The sequence below is a fragment of the Nyctibius grandis genome, chromosome 4 (genome assembly GCF_013368605.1).
Source record: "Nyctibius grandis isolate bNycGra1 chromosome 4, bNycGra1.pri, whole genome shotgun sequence".
Lineage (NCBI taxonomy): Eukaryota > Metazoa > Chordata > Aves > Nyctibiiformes > Nyctibiidae > Nyctibius > Nyctibius grandis.
This window is the reverse complement of record NC_090661.1, coordinates 11,114,438-11,129,441: the sequence shown is the minus strand read 5'-3', so window position 1 is coordinate 11,129,441 and position 15,004 is coordinate 11,114,438. Positions and strand designations below refer to the sequence as shown.

Genomic DNA, 15,004 nt, shown 5'->3' with positions numbered 1-15,004 from the left:
CCCTGATTTTCTCATGGCATTAAATGTTGACAATATCACCCCTAGAAAATCCTCTATGCTATAATATGAGGTTAATACATACATGGAGTGGCCTTTCTCACTGCAGAACCTTGCAGAGAAAGGCTGAGCTTCTCTGCTAAGTTATTTTGATGTGAATTTTCAGAGCACTGCATGCAGAAAGAAGGTCAAGGCTGAGTCATACCAGTACGATATAAAAGGGGCTACTAACACCACACATTCTTGAGCAGATCACTTAATTCTCCCAGTCTCAACTGGGGCCAACCATATATGAATTACATTAGACTTCAGTTATGCATACACTTCTGTTGTCTTTCCAACTTCCTATACTTCATAGGATAGGTTATGAATACAGATGATAGACCACAACTGAGCACAGACATATCTATATGAACTCCATTCCTTTAGCTACCTGCCCACAAGCCTTTGCTGGGATTCCAATGTCACACTGACTCTTGCGAAATCACTGCTAAATCCAGCCTAATGAGCTTGGTTAGACCTAGGCTAACTCCGTCCAGAGCTATTGTGGTACCTCTGTCATACCTGTGCTTTTGTGCATTTCCAGTCAGAACAGGAATACCACAACCAACTAAGGTCCAGCAAAGTTGATTAACTTGGTCTCTGTGCCACTTGCTGTGTGTTCTCTTCAGACCAAGCTGTCCTTGGCTTCCATGCTATGCTGCTTGAGCCTAGTATCTGCCCATGGATAATTTAAATACATTTATATAGACTCTGGAAGTGACTAATGCAATTGGCTTTAAAAACAGGTGCTACAAATCCTAAAAATTGATTATTATAGTGGAAAACACACTCTTGCAGGGTAGGTTTTTTTCCCACAACAGCCTTGTGTGTGCTCTCACACAAATGAGAATTTGCACATCAGGAGTGGGAATTCTCTTTTCAGCAACACGATTTTCATAATTCCCTGTAGCTCTGTACTCCACAGGGTGCCATATAGACAGCAAACACTGTACATACTACCTGACAACATACTTCATTTCCCTCAGTATCAGAATTTACTACATTTCAGTGTCACATTACCCATTTGCTCCTGAACCATGATGGGGGGGGAGGAATCTTCCTGAGCTACCATTACTAAGCCATTATTTTGTATGCATGCATCCGTGAACATATGGAAACAAACACCTAACATGTTTCTGGCAGATAGTAAACTAAAGATCAAAAATTTCACAGAAATTAGGATTATGATTCATTTCTGACTGGATTTTCTTTTAAAATCCCAACCCTAATTTATTTCTTTCAGCTACAGTAACATTAATTTTCTCTGTCTTTTTAATTTTTAAAACCCATAGTTATAAAAAGTTTAGATTGAAATCATTCAGAAGAGTAATTTCAAAAGAGAGATAAGAACAGACACATTTCTGTCATTGATGTCTTGTTAGTTACAGAAGATTTCTTTTTCCTCTAAATTAGTTTACAATTAAAAAAAAAGATTGTCACTACAGACAGTGCTAAACAGTTTTAACTAAAATACAAACATAATTGTACAGACTTTGATTTCCTTAAAGTCATTATTTCAGCAAATCCACAACATAAATATTTCTAAAATGTGATATATAATAATATATAGCATAAATATATTTAAAATTGCTAAACTGTTGCCTGGAATGGTGTTCGTATCTTTTCATCAATATCAGACAACTTAGTACAGGGTAAAAGGCACTGCTTACTGCTTTAGTTATTAAAACATTTGGTTAAAGTAAGTGCATAAGATCACATCTGGATTGCTTTTGGAATTGGCAAGGAACTAAGAAGCCTTTCACATCTTGTTACTCGTTCAATTCAGGAAGTACTCATGATGTTTATTCTACGGATTTGGATTTTTTAACGAGCTGCAAAAAAGCAGTTTTACCTCCACCCATTTCCCCATCCCTGGAGCTGCTGTTTGTTCAAAGGATCAGATGTATCACCATGGCTGAAAAAAAGCTGAGCATTAACTGTCCCTATGAATGGTCCTACCAGAACACGCCCCAAATGCCCTAAAAAGAAGGCTGTTCACTCCCTTGGTCTATCCATTTCACCGAGCCATTGTGGAATAGCAGTGGGCATATACCCTGCCTGACATGCATGCTTCCCCACAGAGAACAGCCCCGGAAAGGAGGCTCCATGAGCTTTCAGCTGGTACACACTGCTTGACTGAATTGCGTATTTCACCACTACAGCTCAACAGTTTCGCCTGCTTACTGATCTTTATCAGATAGTTCTGGATTTCAAACAGTGCAGTTCTTATTTTCTTCCTATCTTAGTCAGATTGTGTGATAAGACTGAAATTTAACATTAAAAGGTTATTCTTTTAGCAGTAAAACACTTGCTTATCTAATGTAAATTGTAGGTGAGATTAAGGTTCCAAAATATCTTGGGAAACTTTTAATAGATACTTAGTGGGATTTTAATAGGACTTGATTTGGGCACTCAGGTGTTTCAGGAGACATCTGAAACCTGCAGCCTTCATGTATTTGATAGAAATTACTCATTCTGGTCATTGTATGTAACCTACCTTCTATGTGATCACACTTTTTGTTCTTTTGTGAAAAAGAGCTAACAGATTCTACAACTCAGGACCTGCGATGCTAGGTTGAACAACAGCACTCACCCATGTGGCCTGAGGTCAGGCAGAGGCCTGTCCAGTGGCAAGCGATCACTCAGGTAAGCGTTGTAGCCGTAATACTGAAATTGTTTAAGTGCGATACGTCTGTTTTCAGGACTGAGATCCTGGCCCCAGTGAGCAAAGAGAGATGAGTCAGTGAAAGCTTCAGCAGGATTTTCTTCCAGTTTTGGAGGAGCCTCTATAAAAGACAAAGGCAAAAGAAACTATTTTAGACTTTCATTCCAACAGGCTCCAGGGTACATTATTTTAAAAAGCATAGGTTTAGGGAGAACACCACACAAAACAGCACATGCTGCTGGCTTACAGAAGCCTGTAAGTCTTCACATACCATGCCCTCACATACCTCTTGTGGCAGTGTAACTGTTAGCACCTAAAGCTCAAAATTTAATATTCAAAATGCAGTTAGTTAAAAACAATTATTTTTCATCACAATCAGACTAAAGGCTGGGACTGATATCTAAATGAATTAAATTTCAAAAGGATTCTAATCAGACAAGAATGTTATTTTGGTTTTATATACAAAGATGAACTATTTAATTTCAGTCTGAATTATCTTGCTAGAAAAAGATTAAAGTTTTGAAGGGGAAACAAAAAGACAAAGCAAGAGAAGAGAGAGTCTGTACAGAACACACAAAATGGCTGCTGAAGTCTCTGTGTAAACTAAGTACTTTGAAACTACAGATTCAACAGAGAGGAAAAAAACCCTGCACTTGGCATCCATGTTTAAATAGCAAACCGGTTCCAGTCACACAATAATTTTATGGTCCAGTTTATCAATCCAGCCTATTTGAATTTGTAGTCCATATTTAGGTGTGTGCAATGATACTGCTGGGATTGCCACTTTGTAGTATTTGTGTCATCATAAAATGCTTTTGTTCCACAAGGCCACATCTCTGGCTGCTATAACAAACTGAAAAGATGGAAAATGATATACCTAGAACTTAATTTAAGACGAGTTTCAGTACAATGAAATCACAGCATTTGTTCTCAGTATTTAGTTGCTCAACAAGTCTGTCCAAGGTGCCTTGTAAGGCTCTCTGTAACCACGCGACTTCACCCCTCCAACCAGCCCTTCAGTCTTTACTCAGGTGACCCCACAATCTGACTCAGAGAACCCCCTCTCTCTGTAAACACTTTATGATATACAGTACACTAATAAAGAAAGATCAAATGCCCCGATTTGTCATCATAAACCAATGACTCACAAAGAAGAAGAGTAGTCTTCTTTTTCTGGAAGTCCTAATCATTTACGAATGGTCTTCATAGCCATTAACAACTAACCAAATAAATAAAAACTCTCATTTCTGAAGAGCTGTACTCACAAACTATAACTGTTTGGTCACACAGAGACTTAAAAAAATAAAAGCAAATCTTTGGAAAGACTTCAGCTGTGTCCAAAGTCCTCCTCGGTACCCACACAGTCACCTCAGACCTGACAGCTGGCTTCAGCTAGCTGCATGGAAACACCTAAAGAGAGCATTTATGTACTAGTAGTATATACCACCAGAACTGTGACTCCAAAGAATGCCAGGAAACACATTCTTTGATCTCTTACTAAAAAGAACTCAAAATGCAAAAACATAAATTGGGAAGATAAGTTGTTTGATTCATTCAAGACGTTTTCCTTTTCACCTGACAATACTGACAGGAAACTAAGGACACTTGCTTCCCGGCATTACATTCCAACCGCTGTAAATACATAATGTCTCTTTACTTATTGCAGTACTACCTCCCAGCCTGAATCCTGGAATCGGCTCCAGTTCTTCAAAGATGAAAGACATGCTAAACCCTCAGTCAAATGAGGAACCTACTCTGACAGGCCCTGCTACCACACAGACAACTGCAACAGAGTGGAGCTTGTGAGTTTGCGTACAACTCTGCAATGGAAATTAAGAAAGCTGATAAATTCAGATCACTTTAGAAGGTCTTAACTTAAGAACAGCAGAATAGTTTTTAAATACCTGTCCAAAAATCACAGCAATAGGGAAAGTCACAGGTATGTCTATCTGTTGTTTGACAGCTACGTGATCTCCACAAAAACAACTTGAATTTATACAAAGAATCTCACAAACTATCTTCACATCATAAGAGATTCTTAGACCAGGTATGTTCCCGATGCTGGCCAGTAGAAATTAACATTCCTTGGCACTTTTCAAGAACATGTGTCTTCATGCTAATCAAGAAAACTATGCAAATATTTGTTCAACCTGCTGTGTGTTACATTAATCTGGATTTCTGCAAATCAGGAACACTTTCCCTGAAGGTTTTAACTTTTATATTTATTGTTACACTTATGGCAGAAGACTGTAGGATCCACCCGCATGCAAACAGCACACCAATGCATGAAGACATCTGAATAAAAATAAGACTCATGCTAAGAATAGTGCAAGTATATGCACTTGTAACTATGGACAGTTTCAAGGATAATTTTCCATGGATGAAGAGTCACCCCAGAAACAACTGCCTTCACAAAATCACACTCACACAGGCATCTATTGATTTTTATCTAATGATTTTGTGGGCAAGAGTATTTTCTGAAGTGACCTATGAATCTCTTGCTGTTTTCTGATTGAAAAAACACTCAGTAATCTAGGTTGTATCTGCAAGCCTAAGATTTTCCAGCAATGGGTATCTGTGAATTTAGTTTACAAGCTCTAATAAACCACTTGCCAAACGCAGCCATTTTTTATATACTAAGCAAACATGTTATTTCAATACGTTGTCCTACAGGAAAAATAGCACTAGCAAGAACTTTCAATTGCAATTCCAATCAATGGAATTAATTACACATCTCTGATGACAAAGTCTTTCTTCCCTTTATTTGGCTGGAAACCCTTGGGGTAAGTGACTTTATTCAGACAGTCTCTCACAAGAAATAAAAACAATTATTATAAGACCATCAGCTGCCTTTCAACTAGTTAACAAGTGTATTTGATGTCTTAGTCTCTGAAAACAGATCTTGGCCTGAAGTCTCACAGCCAGTTCTTCTTACCACTTGCTTCTACAACTGCAGAATGATCATGGGAAGCTAAGGCTCAAAGGTGAGCCAGTAAGTAGTACTGCCTGAAGCAATACTAAGGTAGGCACATTTATCTGCTCAGTTATTACTAAAAAGGAAAGATCAGATCCATTTTTCCTGTGGGAAGAAAGCTTACCACCTGCAGCACATTGCTGCAAATGTTAATGCGGGGTCTTCTCTGCATTAACTTTTCACACCATGCAAAGAGCAGCACTGTACACAGACATGAGGCTCGGTTTAACTCTTGGCAGACTGACACTTTGCCATTAAATCAATTTGTACCAAAGATAAATCACACAGATGTCCGCTGGCTGTACACCTGGGCTGAGGAAGTCTCCTTCCAGAAGCCTGGCTGGTCATGGCATCAGCATGGGGTTGGTCACACCTGAGTCAAAAAACCTCACAGTTTGTTTTCTATATGCATGTGTGTGTCTTTAGCTCATACTTTCTGGATCATGTGTACTAGTATGCATCTAAGATTAATATAAAATCTATTGCTTCACCTGATCTCACTGACTGCAGCCTCCAAGATGGAAATTCACTCTCCTCTTTCTATTGCTTATTATATAGACTGTCAGAGACAACAAATTAGAAGACACCACTGAAATCCAGATTGTCGGTGACATGAAACCAATTCTCTCTTAGTAATAAAAGATATTTTATTAGTAATTGAAGCTGGAATGCACTTGCATTAACACTGCCCTTGTAATGAATCACACACACAGAGGTTTCAATAGCCTTTTCTCATGTATTGGGTACAAACAGCAAGGCTTGGGTAGCAGAGAGACTGCAGGAGTAGCCTCTGTGGGAGAAGGTCAGGTGCTGCCCTGTGCCAGTCACTTGCCCAATAGACTCACTGCTGGCCAAAGCTGAACCCATCAGTGAAATTGGTGGCACTTCTGTAAAAAAATATTTAAGAAAGGGCAGAAAATGACAAGGAAGAGGGAACAAGGGAGCAGCAAAGAGAACAGAGGAAACAAGGAAATTAGAGAAGACCAAGGTCAGGAGAGTAGGAACTGCCCCACGTTGTCTTTGTTTCCTAATACTCAAGTTAGTAATTAAATGTTTGTGTTAATTGCTAATAAATTAAATACTTGCTTTCTTCAGAGGGTGCACAACCAAGCAGCAAACAAACAGACAACAAAACGTCTATCCCTTATTATTAGTAAGGAACCGCAGACAAGCAATGTGTTAGAAGCAACAAGAAAAGACAGACCTTATCCCATCCAAAGTTAGGCATTTCCTTTTACTGATCTGAACTGCTCTAGCGTACCAGTGTATCCTTTTCCTTCCTCTCCCTTCTTTCATTTGTTATCTATTTATAACCTATGCTTACTTTGTTAGTTTTTCTCAATACGCATTTGTCTCTGCCAGTTTTCATAAGGCAACTCATACAACTGGTACTCAAAGAACAATATGATTAAAAAACTGATCAGACAGTAATGAATTCAGGAAAGGATTTTCTTGATTACCACCAAGCATATTTATAACATCATTTGATAACAGCTAATAATGGCACAGGAATCATTTTGCCCGCCATGAAAATGCAATTATTCCCATGGTGGTACAGGACAACCACTTACTTTACAACAGCATTCTTAAGTTGTGAAAGGAAGAGAATGAAGACTATTGTATCCAACTGTAACTGTAGAAGTCTTCAAGCATCTTGGCAAAATACAATTATTTAATTACTATTTGCATAATGTAATTATTCAATTACATGGGGATATTTTCTACCCAACAAATGCATATCTCTGTTTCAGAACCATGAACGGCACCTCTAACAGCGCTGATGCATTGGCTATGCAAAGGTTTAGGAGCGACTTTTCTTGAAAGACTGTCTTCAGTTTTGTCATCAGTATAATTTTATGTTGCATCAACCTATTTCTTATTATCTGCCATGTAAGTGCTGATCCTGCCCATTCATACTTCCTTATCAAGATTTAAGAAAGATCATGAGAACATCAGTGGCTGCTTCAAGTTTCCAATGGCCTTAACTAATAAGTTCGTGACCTCATGTCATAACATTAACAGCTAGCATTTAGTAGATTAAATGGGTGAGAAATATTGCCATATTTAATCTAATTTCAGTGGTACTTAAGGCACAATGATACCAAAGCATCTATAAGGAATAATTTTTAAAGCAATTTAGTATCTAAATCTATAATTGGCAATGTGGCTGCTTGTATTGTAGCATGATCCATCTATGAAAGCCTTTAAGCTTTAAAATAAATCAGTTGTCCTCTCTTCCAATATGCACCTGCCATTAACAACTACTTGGTTTACAGAAGAGGTCATAATGACAGTAAGAGTTCAGTACTTCACAAGTCAGTACACTGCACATGCTTTATCCTCCTCTGTGCTGCTTAATTTAGACCATTAACTTCTGCCAGTAATACACTTCTTTTCCTCTTTTATATTTTCTCTTATTTTCCTAAGCTGTACATTGCATAACTTTTCTCCAGTTTATGACTGATGCTAAATTGACTCTGTTGTCATGTTTTTCATTATTTCTCATGCCTGTCTCTCCTTGAAGTTTCACCATATAAGAACAGGCTCCTTAGCTATTATTAACCATTTCTACAAATAGTACCACAAGGCCTTGAAGTAAAAAACCCGTATCAAAATATGCAACAGAAAATGGCAGCAGAAAGGCCCATCCCTAATGACAACTGGGAAATTCTGGTAACACAGTTACACTATGGTAACCAAACGAATATGGTTCTGCATAATGAACTAGTAAGTTTTGTAAAAAACTCACTTATATGCCTATTGCATACCTCAAGAAGGAAACTCTCTTCAGACCAACACTGCTGAGAACGACGGGACTAACAAAACAGCCAGCTTCAACAGAAAAGCACACTGATATCATTAGCTCTGTCTCCATAAAACCCTTTCAAGCTCATTGAGAAATACTCATTTTTTTCAGTTTCAGTCAGATTTCAACTTTTCTTCTTAAGAAAGGTTACCGTGAATAGGTTTACAATTAAGAGAAAGGATCAAGTCAGAAAAGGGCTGCAAAAATAGTGGCAGGGACAGATTCAGACATGTTGACTGTTGTAACCAATCCATAGGATTTGTTTTGGTTCTACCCCTCATTTGACTGCAGGCCTACTCACAAAAGTGGCAGTGTTTCATACCAAAGCTTTACCATCGTGAAAATGCCTTCCACAGTATCAGAAGTGCTTTACAAAATCCGCAGTGTAACCTTATATGCTGGCTTCAGTAAGTGCCAGTAACAAGAAGGGATAGACAGTAAGTCAGCAAAAATATCCGATCTGCAAAAATACCCCTATGTCAGGTAAAGACATGCAGAAGGCATCAATAATTGAGCAAAACTACCCATGCTCAGGTGTAATAGGTTGCTCACAAAAGAAAAATGAGTTAGAAACGATGCCAGGGTGTTGGCAGAAAGGCTTTGATCACTTGCTCTTCTAAGTTCTCCAGGGCTTGACAGTGATTTACCAGCCTAGAAAGGAAGAAGCACGCAATGATTAATGAGGTAATGGAGTAACCATGCCTTACCTTACAAGGTGGACTCATGATGCAAATCTAAGTAGACTATCATTAAAGACAAAGTAAACCTCAGCTCTCTTTGATATTCAGCATCCAGATTTTTGGGAAGTCAGGATAGACCAGTAAATGTTTTTATGATAGAGCACCACAGTTTGAAGAAACTGAAGGAACTGACTTTCTCACACAACCTCAGCAGCCTTCAGATTCTTGAGACCACCATGAAGAAGCTCACAGAAACTTTATGTGTTAGGTTGTCTCTGCTGGTACTTTGGGAATTGTTTCAGGATTTTAAGTATCGACTTTTTCATAGGCCTAATGGCCTCAGACTCTGGCTCCCAGTACACAAAAAAAAAAAAAAAATCTATATTTGACTTCCTGCAGGCAGTAGCGTTTCAGCTTTCTGGGGAAGGCAGGATCCTTTAATCCTTTCTGCCCTTCATCTGTTAGCCAATTTACACCCTCTACAGCCTCTCACCAGAGGCTATTCTACACAACAGTCAAAAATTCGACTTGCATTGGTTCATAAAGCCTTGCTGTAGGTTTTAGAAATGTGAAAACTTCACCTAAATTTTGTCACACAGGAAGATACACAAAGGAAGATCCCACTTTCAAAGTCTATTGTAATTAATGCAAACACGTTATCAGAATCCTTAATAATTAACAGCCCAACAACATCTGTCTTGGAAGGCTGACCCCATGCAGGTCACTGCTATAAATTCTCTATCAGATGAGTGAACCTCTGAAATGAAAACATTCCCTCCTTGTTTGTACAGCGTGATGAAACACTGACAAGCAACGGCAAAAGCAGCTTGCCAAGATGCAACACTGCATCAGCCACGGAGAAAAGTATACTCAGAAGACAAAGATCTAAAGTTACAGTAACGGTGATAGAGCTTCCCTCAGAAAGGTTATTTTATGTATTCTCTCACCCCCCAAAAAATCACAATACTGCTAACAAGGTGTCAACATTAATACTGTTCTGTGCTGAAAAGTGAATTTTACTGTTTTGAATACTCAAGTTAATTCCCCTTGTCAGAGTCTAGTTTTGTTCCCAAACAACTGACTTCAATGCAAGTGCATTAAGAAAAAATGAAATATCTGAGTGGGTCAAATTCTGCTACCACTGCCTCAGCAAGTCATACTGAAGTTGCCATGGTTCCTCAAAGAGACTGACAGAGCCTGTCAGAGTCTGTCTGTACAAAAAGCAACAAAGCCCTAATCTTAAAAAAAAAAAATAAATCTGATCCAAACTACATACAAAACACACAACCACCCAGAGAGGATTCAAGTCAATATCCAGTCTTCGCATATTTCAGCACACCCTGTAGTTAGTGTCAACACTGGACAGATCAGACAGACAGGGAATGGGAAAAAATCAACTCAAAAAAAGGTGATCCTTTCCTGAAAAGCTAACTGTCAAAAAGTCACAATAATACTACAAATACTATGCAAACAGTACAAAACTTTAAAGATTAAACTGTATATGACAGCGCATATGGAAGGAAATGCCAAAAACTCTCAACAAATTTTTGACATATTTGAGAACCCGAAACACAATTTATTATTATTAATTGATATGTTACCACTATTGCATTTTGGTGCAGCCAATATACACACATAATGGTAAGCTACTAGAGTGTTGCTAACATTTATTTTCATTTGTTTCTAAAAAAACAAAATTCTCTTGGAGAATTTTTTTTTTTTTTCTGAGAAATAATCCTATGCTTATTGTGTGTATTAAGGTGGAAATTCAGTCTGGTTCTGCTGCTTAGCAGAAGCCCTTTCTCTCCCTGAAGTCACTTACAAGTTCTAGAAACATGACCATCAGACTGTATTTTCCCTATATGAACGACACAATGAGAGATAAACTAAGAGCAGGAGAGAGCAGTTTGGAATCCTTACCCAGATTCACACCCACACCAAAGCGCTCGGTTGTTTTGCTCTTTCATTTTTGGCCATATAGGCCATCCTGGAACCCTGCACCCTCGGGAAGCCTGGGACAGACCCGGCTGGGTCTCCCCCAGAGCCACACTGACACCGGCGCACACAAACACTACGCAGAGAGCCTGCATGGCTCCCCGGGGCAGGGGTGCCACGTGTCTCCACAGCATTCTCCCCTGTATTTATATCACCTAGATTTTCCCATTAACTGTTCACTAGACAAGACTGAGGGGAGCTAACTATTTATCAAACACACGCTCATCAAGGGATTAAGTTAATTGTGCCACACCTTCTCAATAATGTACTGATTTGTCATTTCCTTTCACGGACTTATCAGAAATACCAGGGTGTAATAGATGTTTGGTGATAGAAAGATCCATGAGATCTTTGAATTCAAATTAAGAAGTTCATACTATCAAGTCTTCTCAGATCTGAAATAATCGAATGAGTTAATAATACTGCAAGAGACTGAAAAATTGATGCTATCATGTACTCACCGAAAGCAAATGACAGCGATTCAAATTCTTACACAGCAAACGGACAGCCTGAGTACAGCAAGTTTGGTTTTCAAGTAATGCAGGTAGAGCAGCAACAGAATGTGAGTCGTTGCAGTGACGATCCAACTCATGAAAATGTCAGAAGGCATCTCACTTTTGCTGAACAGTCACCTGAGACTCGGCTTCACTTTGCTCAGGATCAAGGCACTTGCAAATGTAAGAGATCCAGATGCTCCTCCCAAGGAGGAGACATAGGGAAAGCCACTAGTCCCAGAAGGCTGCAGGTCACTGGTACAGAGTACTGCAAGACCTTCTGCTTACCTGGGCTATATGTCCTGAACTTAATTTTATTTGATTGTTGATCGATGGAGATGACAGGCTGCAAACATAGGCAGTTTTCGGGTTTTGACAACTGGATGTTTGTCTCATTTGTACAAAACTCTGCCTGTTCTACATAACATACACGTGAGTATGTTCACCCAAAAAGGACAGACATTCACGTAGAGGAGTTGGACGTTTCCTGCCTCGGCAGACTTTGATAACCTAACAGTTCCTAAAAAGTCATTGCACAAGTTACTTTACGCTGAAGAAAGATGTTTGAAGGTGATTCCCAAAATGCGCTCAGTGTTACAGGGCAGGGTAAGAAACAGGAAAATTTGTCTTCTAAGAGAAATCCGAAGTTTTTAAGACTTCTTAAGAACTTGTTAAAGAGCTCTCAGAACTGCAAGTAGCAAACTTAGAAACTGCTAATTAACCAGCAAATTTTATTACGGTGGTTATTTCCTCAGGGTAATAAAACATATAGTAGAAAAATAGAATTAATATTATTATGTCATCAAGCAAACTCTAAACTATATTGTGTGGGTGCATGCAAACAACGCTTTGTAGGAACAAGGTCTTGGTAAGGGCTCTATATTTCTCCTGTATACACTAGAACTAGACTATTAAGATCTGAAACCACTATAAATCCTGGCCATTGTTGTTTCTACTAGATATCTTCTTGATACTAGCCTATTAAATTCCCCTCTAGCCATAAACTATGACATGGATATGAATCAGGCTAGACAGGTCCCTGCATCATTCTAGCACAGTTAACATAAAGTTACTACAAGCCTGGACAACCTGGAACTATGGTAAAAGCTTTTAACTTACTGAAAAGAGATTATCCAAGAAAATGCCTATTTCCAAGTACAACCAATTTCCTCTGATAATATTCACCAGTTGAAGACATAGAGTGCTCTAACAGGTACCAATACCGCACTTTGAAGGCCTTCTGTATCCCTTGACACCAATAGTTCCACAGAGACCAACTGTGTCTTCTCAAATGGGTAAAAGGCTGATTTTCAAAAAATACACTAGAAGGATACTGAAGACTCAGGAGTACCCAGTTCCAAATCTTCAGACTTTCTAAAACACATTTTTAAGATTGTCCAAAGCAATACCTCTCTGCATTCCTCACACTTGGAAACCAGACTATAAAAAGCATCAATCTGTGATTTAAAGTAACACATAATGGCTTAACTACAAACCTTCAAGATAAAGGGTGGTCAAAAGAATTATTTATTGACTATCACTGAAAGGACTACTGTTGTCTTCCTTACATGAAATACATTTTAAACTGCAAAATTATTTTTCTCATTTCAAAAAATTCTGTACTTAAAGCACTAACTTAAACTCAACCTGTAGGCAAACATGCAACAATTTTTGGAACAGTAGTCTAATGATACAATAATAATCTGCCAAAAACTGCCTGAAAATTACTCTGGCGACCTTATTTCAGTTTGTGATATATAGATCTCGACATTACAAACTGCAGTGCAACTGCCATGAACTGGCAGTGGTACCCGTAATGGAAACAGAGGAATGAGATGGGCACAATTACCAATCTAATTTTTCAGACAAGCAGCATGATAAGTCTTGTTCCAAGTCATGGTTCTAGGTAGCAGGAATAAACCCTCCTGCAATGCTGATTAGAGCAGACTGTCAACTGAAGTGCTAAACCAGTTTAAGCTCATCATCTCTGGTGTCTGCCGTTTTGTGAGTGTTATGGTACTAACATGTTTCTTGTCTTGGACCAAAATGACAGCATGCTATTGCACCTAATGGCCACTTTTTAGTTATTTGTGATAATATTTTGCAAAATTCCCATCAAATTTCATTATAGTGAGCACTGTACAAATGAAAAGAAAAGAAAGTACAAATTAAATCCTAATTTTACAGAACAGCCAAATGTTCAGTAACTTCACACAGAAGTAGTTCCACTGACTTTGGTGCCTTCAGGAGGACTTGAACAAATGACTCCCATGCATACAACCTCATGCTTGCCTAACAGTTTATCATTAGGTAAGTTGGTTACATTGCGTATTTTTCTAGGCAAGAGTGCAAGACCACAGAAGTTCACAGATGAGAGACCAGTTTGCATCCAGGAAACAGAGAGGTGCCAGAAATAGAGACTGCTTCTACACGATGCTCAGTAACAAAGCTGAATTTCTAAAACCGATTTTCTTCACCTCCTTATTACCATGGAAGAAATAAGTGGAAACACAGGAGATCACTTATGGAAGGCCTAGCATTATGCAATTACACTACTGCATTTACAAGCATTTTTTATTTGTAAATGGATGTAAAACAAAAAAAACCTCTCCATGCCAAAAGTCCTCCTGCAACTGGCACTGAATGCCATTTCATGTTTTCCCAACTTGCTTTGTTCTATTCTTGCACACTGTGGAACTCTGTTCCACCAAACAAAAAAATTACATTTTTCCCATAGGGAATTTTATTATTCCTGGTAGAATGGTTAACAGGTGTAAAGGTTGTTTTAAAATCCAGCTTATTTTGTATTTAGAACTAACACACTGTTAGATTATAAACAAATGACTTTTGGTTTCGGTTTTTCTTTTTTGTTTCTTTAATTACCATGGTTTAAGGCCAGCTTAAATCATAAACAGAGTGGATAGCTGCCCGGGATGGCAACCACCTACTTCACCTATTCAAAAGGAAGGGGATGACTTTCTCCACCAGTGGCCCATTGCGTGGTGACAGGCTACTGCAATTGTTGCTCCTGCCCAAGACTCTCCTCTAGCTTCCTGACCCGACCCCGTCCCGGCCCTTTATTCTCCTCACCTCTTCCCAGAAAGCCAAAAGAGTGGACAGAGGTTCTCTGAGAGAAAAGAGGAGAACTGTGGATTTTGAAAAGGAGGAGGAGAAGCAGTAGCAAGCCTACAGACCTTCCAGCTGGACTCCCAAGACTGAATGGGCAGGGAGGCAGGGAAAGAAGTGGCCATTCCAGGCTGACTTCCAGCCTCCTCCTGTTTCCTCTCCCCCACTAGCACCCAGCACAGTTACTAAAATAATGAAAATACTTGTTCATTACATCCTCCTGTC

The 15,004-nt window shown here is 38.9% G+C and overlaps 1 protein-coding gene across 4 annotated transcripts in view; it reads right to left on the bottom strand.

Annotated features, from left to right (window-relative positions):
- Window positions 1-15,004, bottom strand: part of GALNT18 (polypeptide N-acetylgalactosaminyltransferase 18) — a 253,855-nt gene that overhangs the window by 145,090 nt on the left and 93,761 nt on the right. For all 4 annotated transcript variants that reach the window (XM_068399285.1, XM_068399289.1, XM_068399286.1 and 1 more), the window contains exon 3: window positions 2,633-2,825. In XM_068399285.1, coding sequence (XP_068255386.1) covers window positions 2,633-2,825 — 193 coding nt within the window. The remainder of the gene's footprint in view (window positions 1-2,632; window positions 2,826-15,004) is intronic.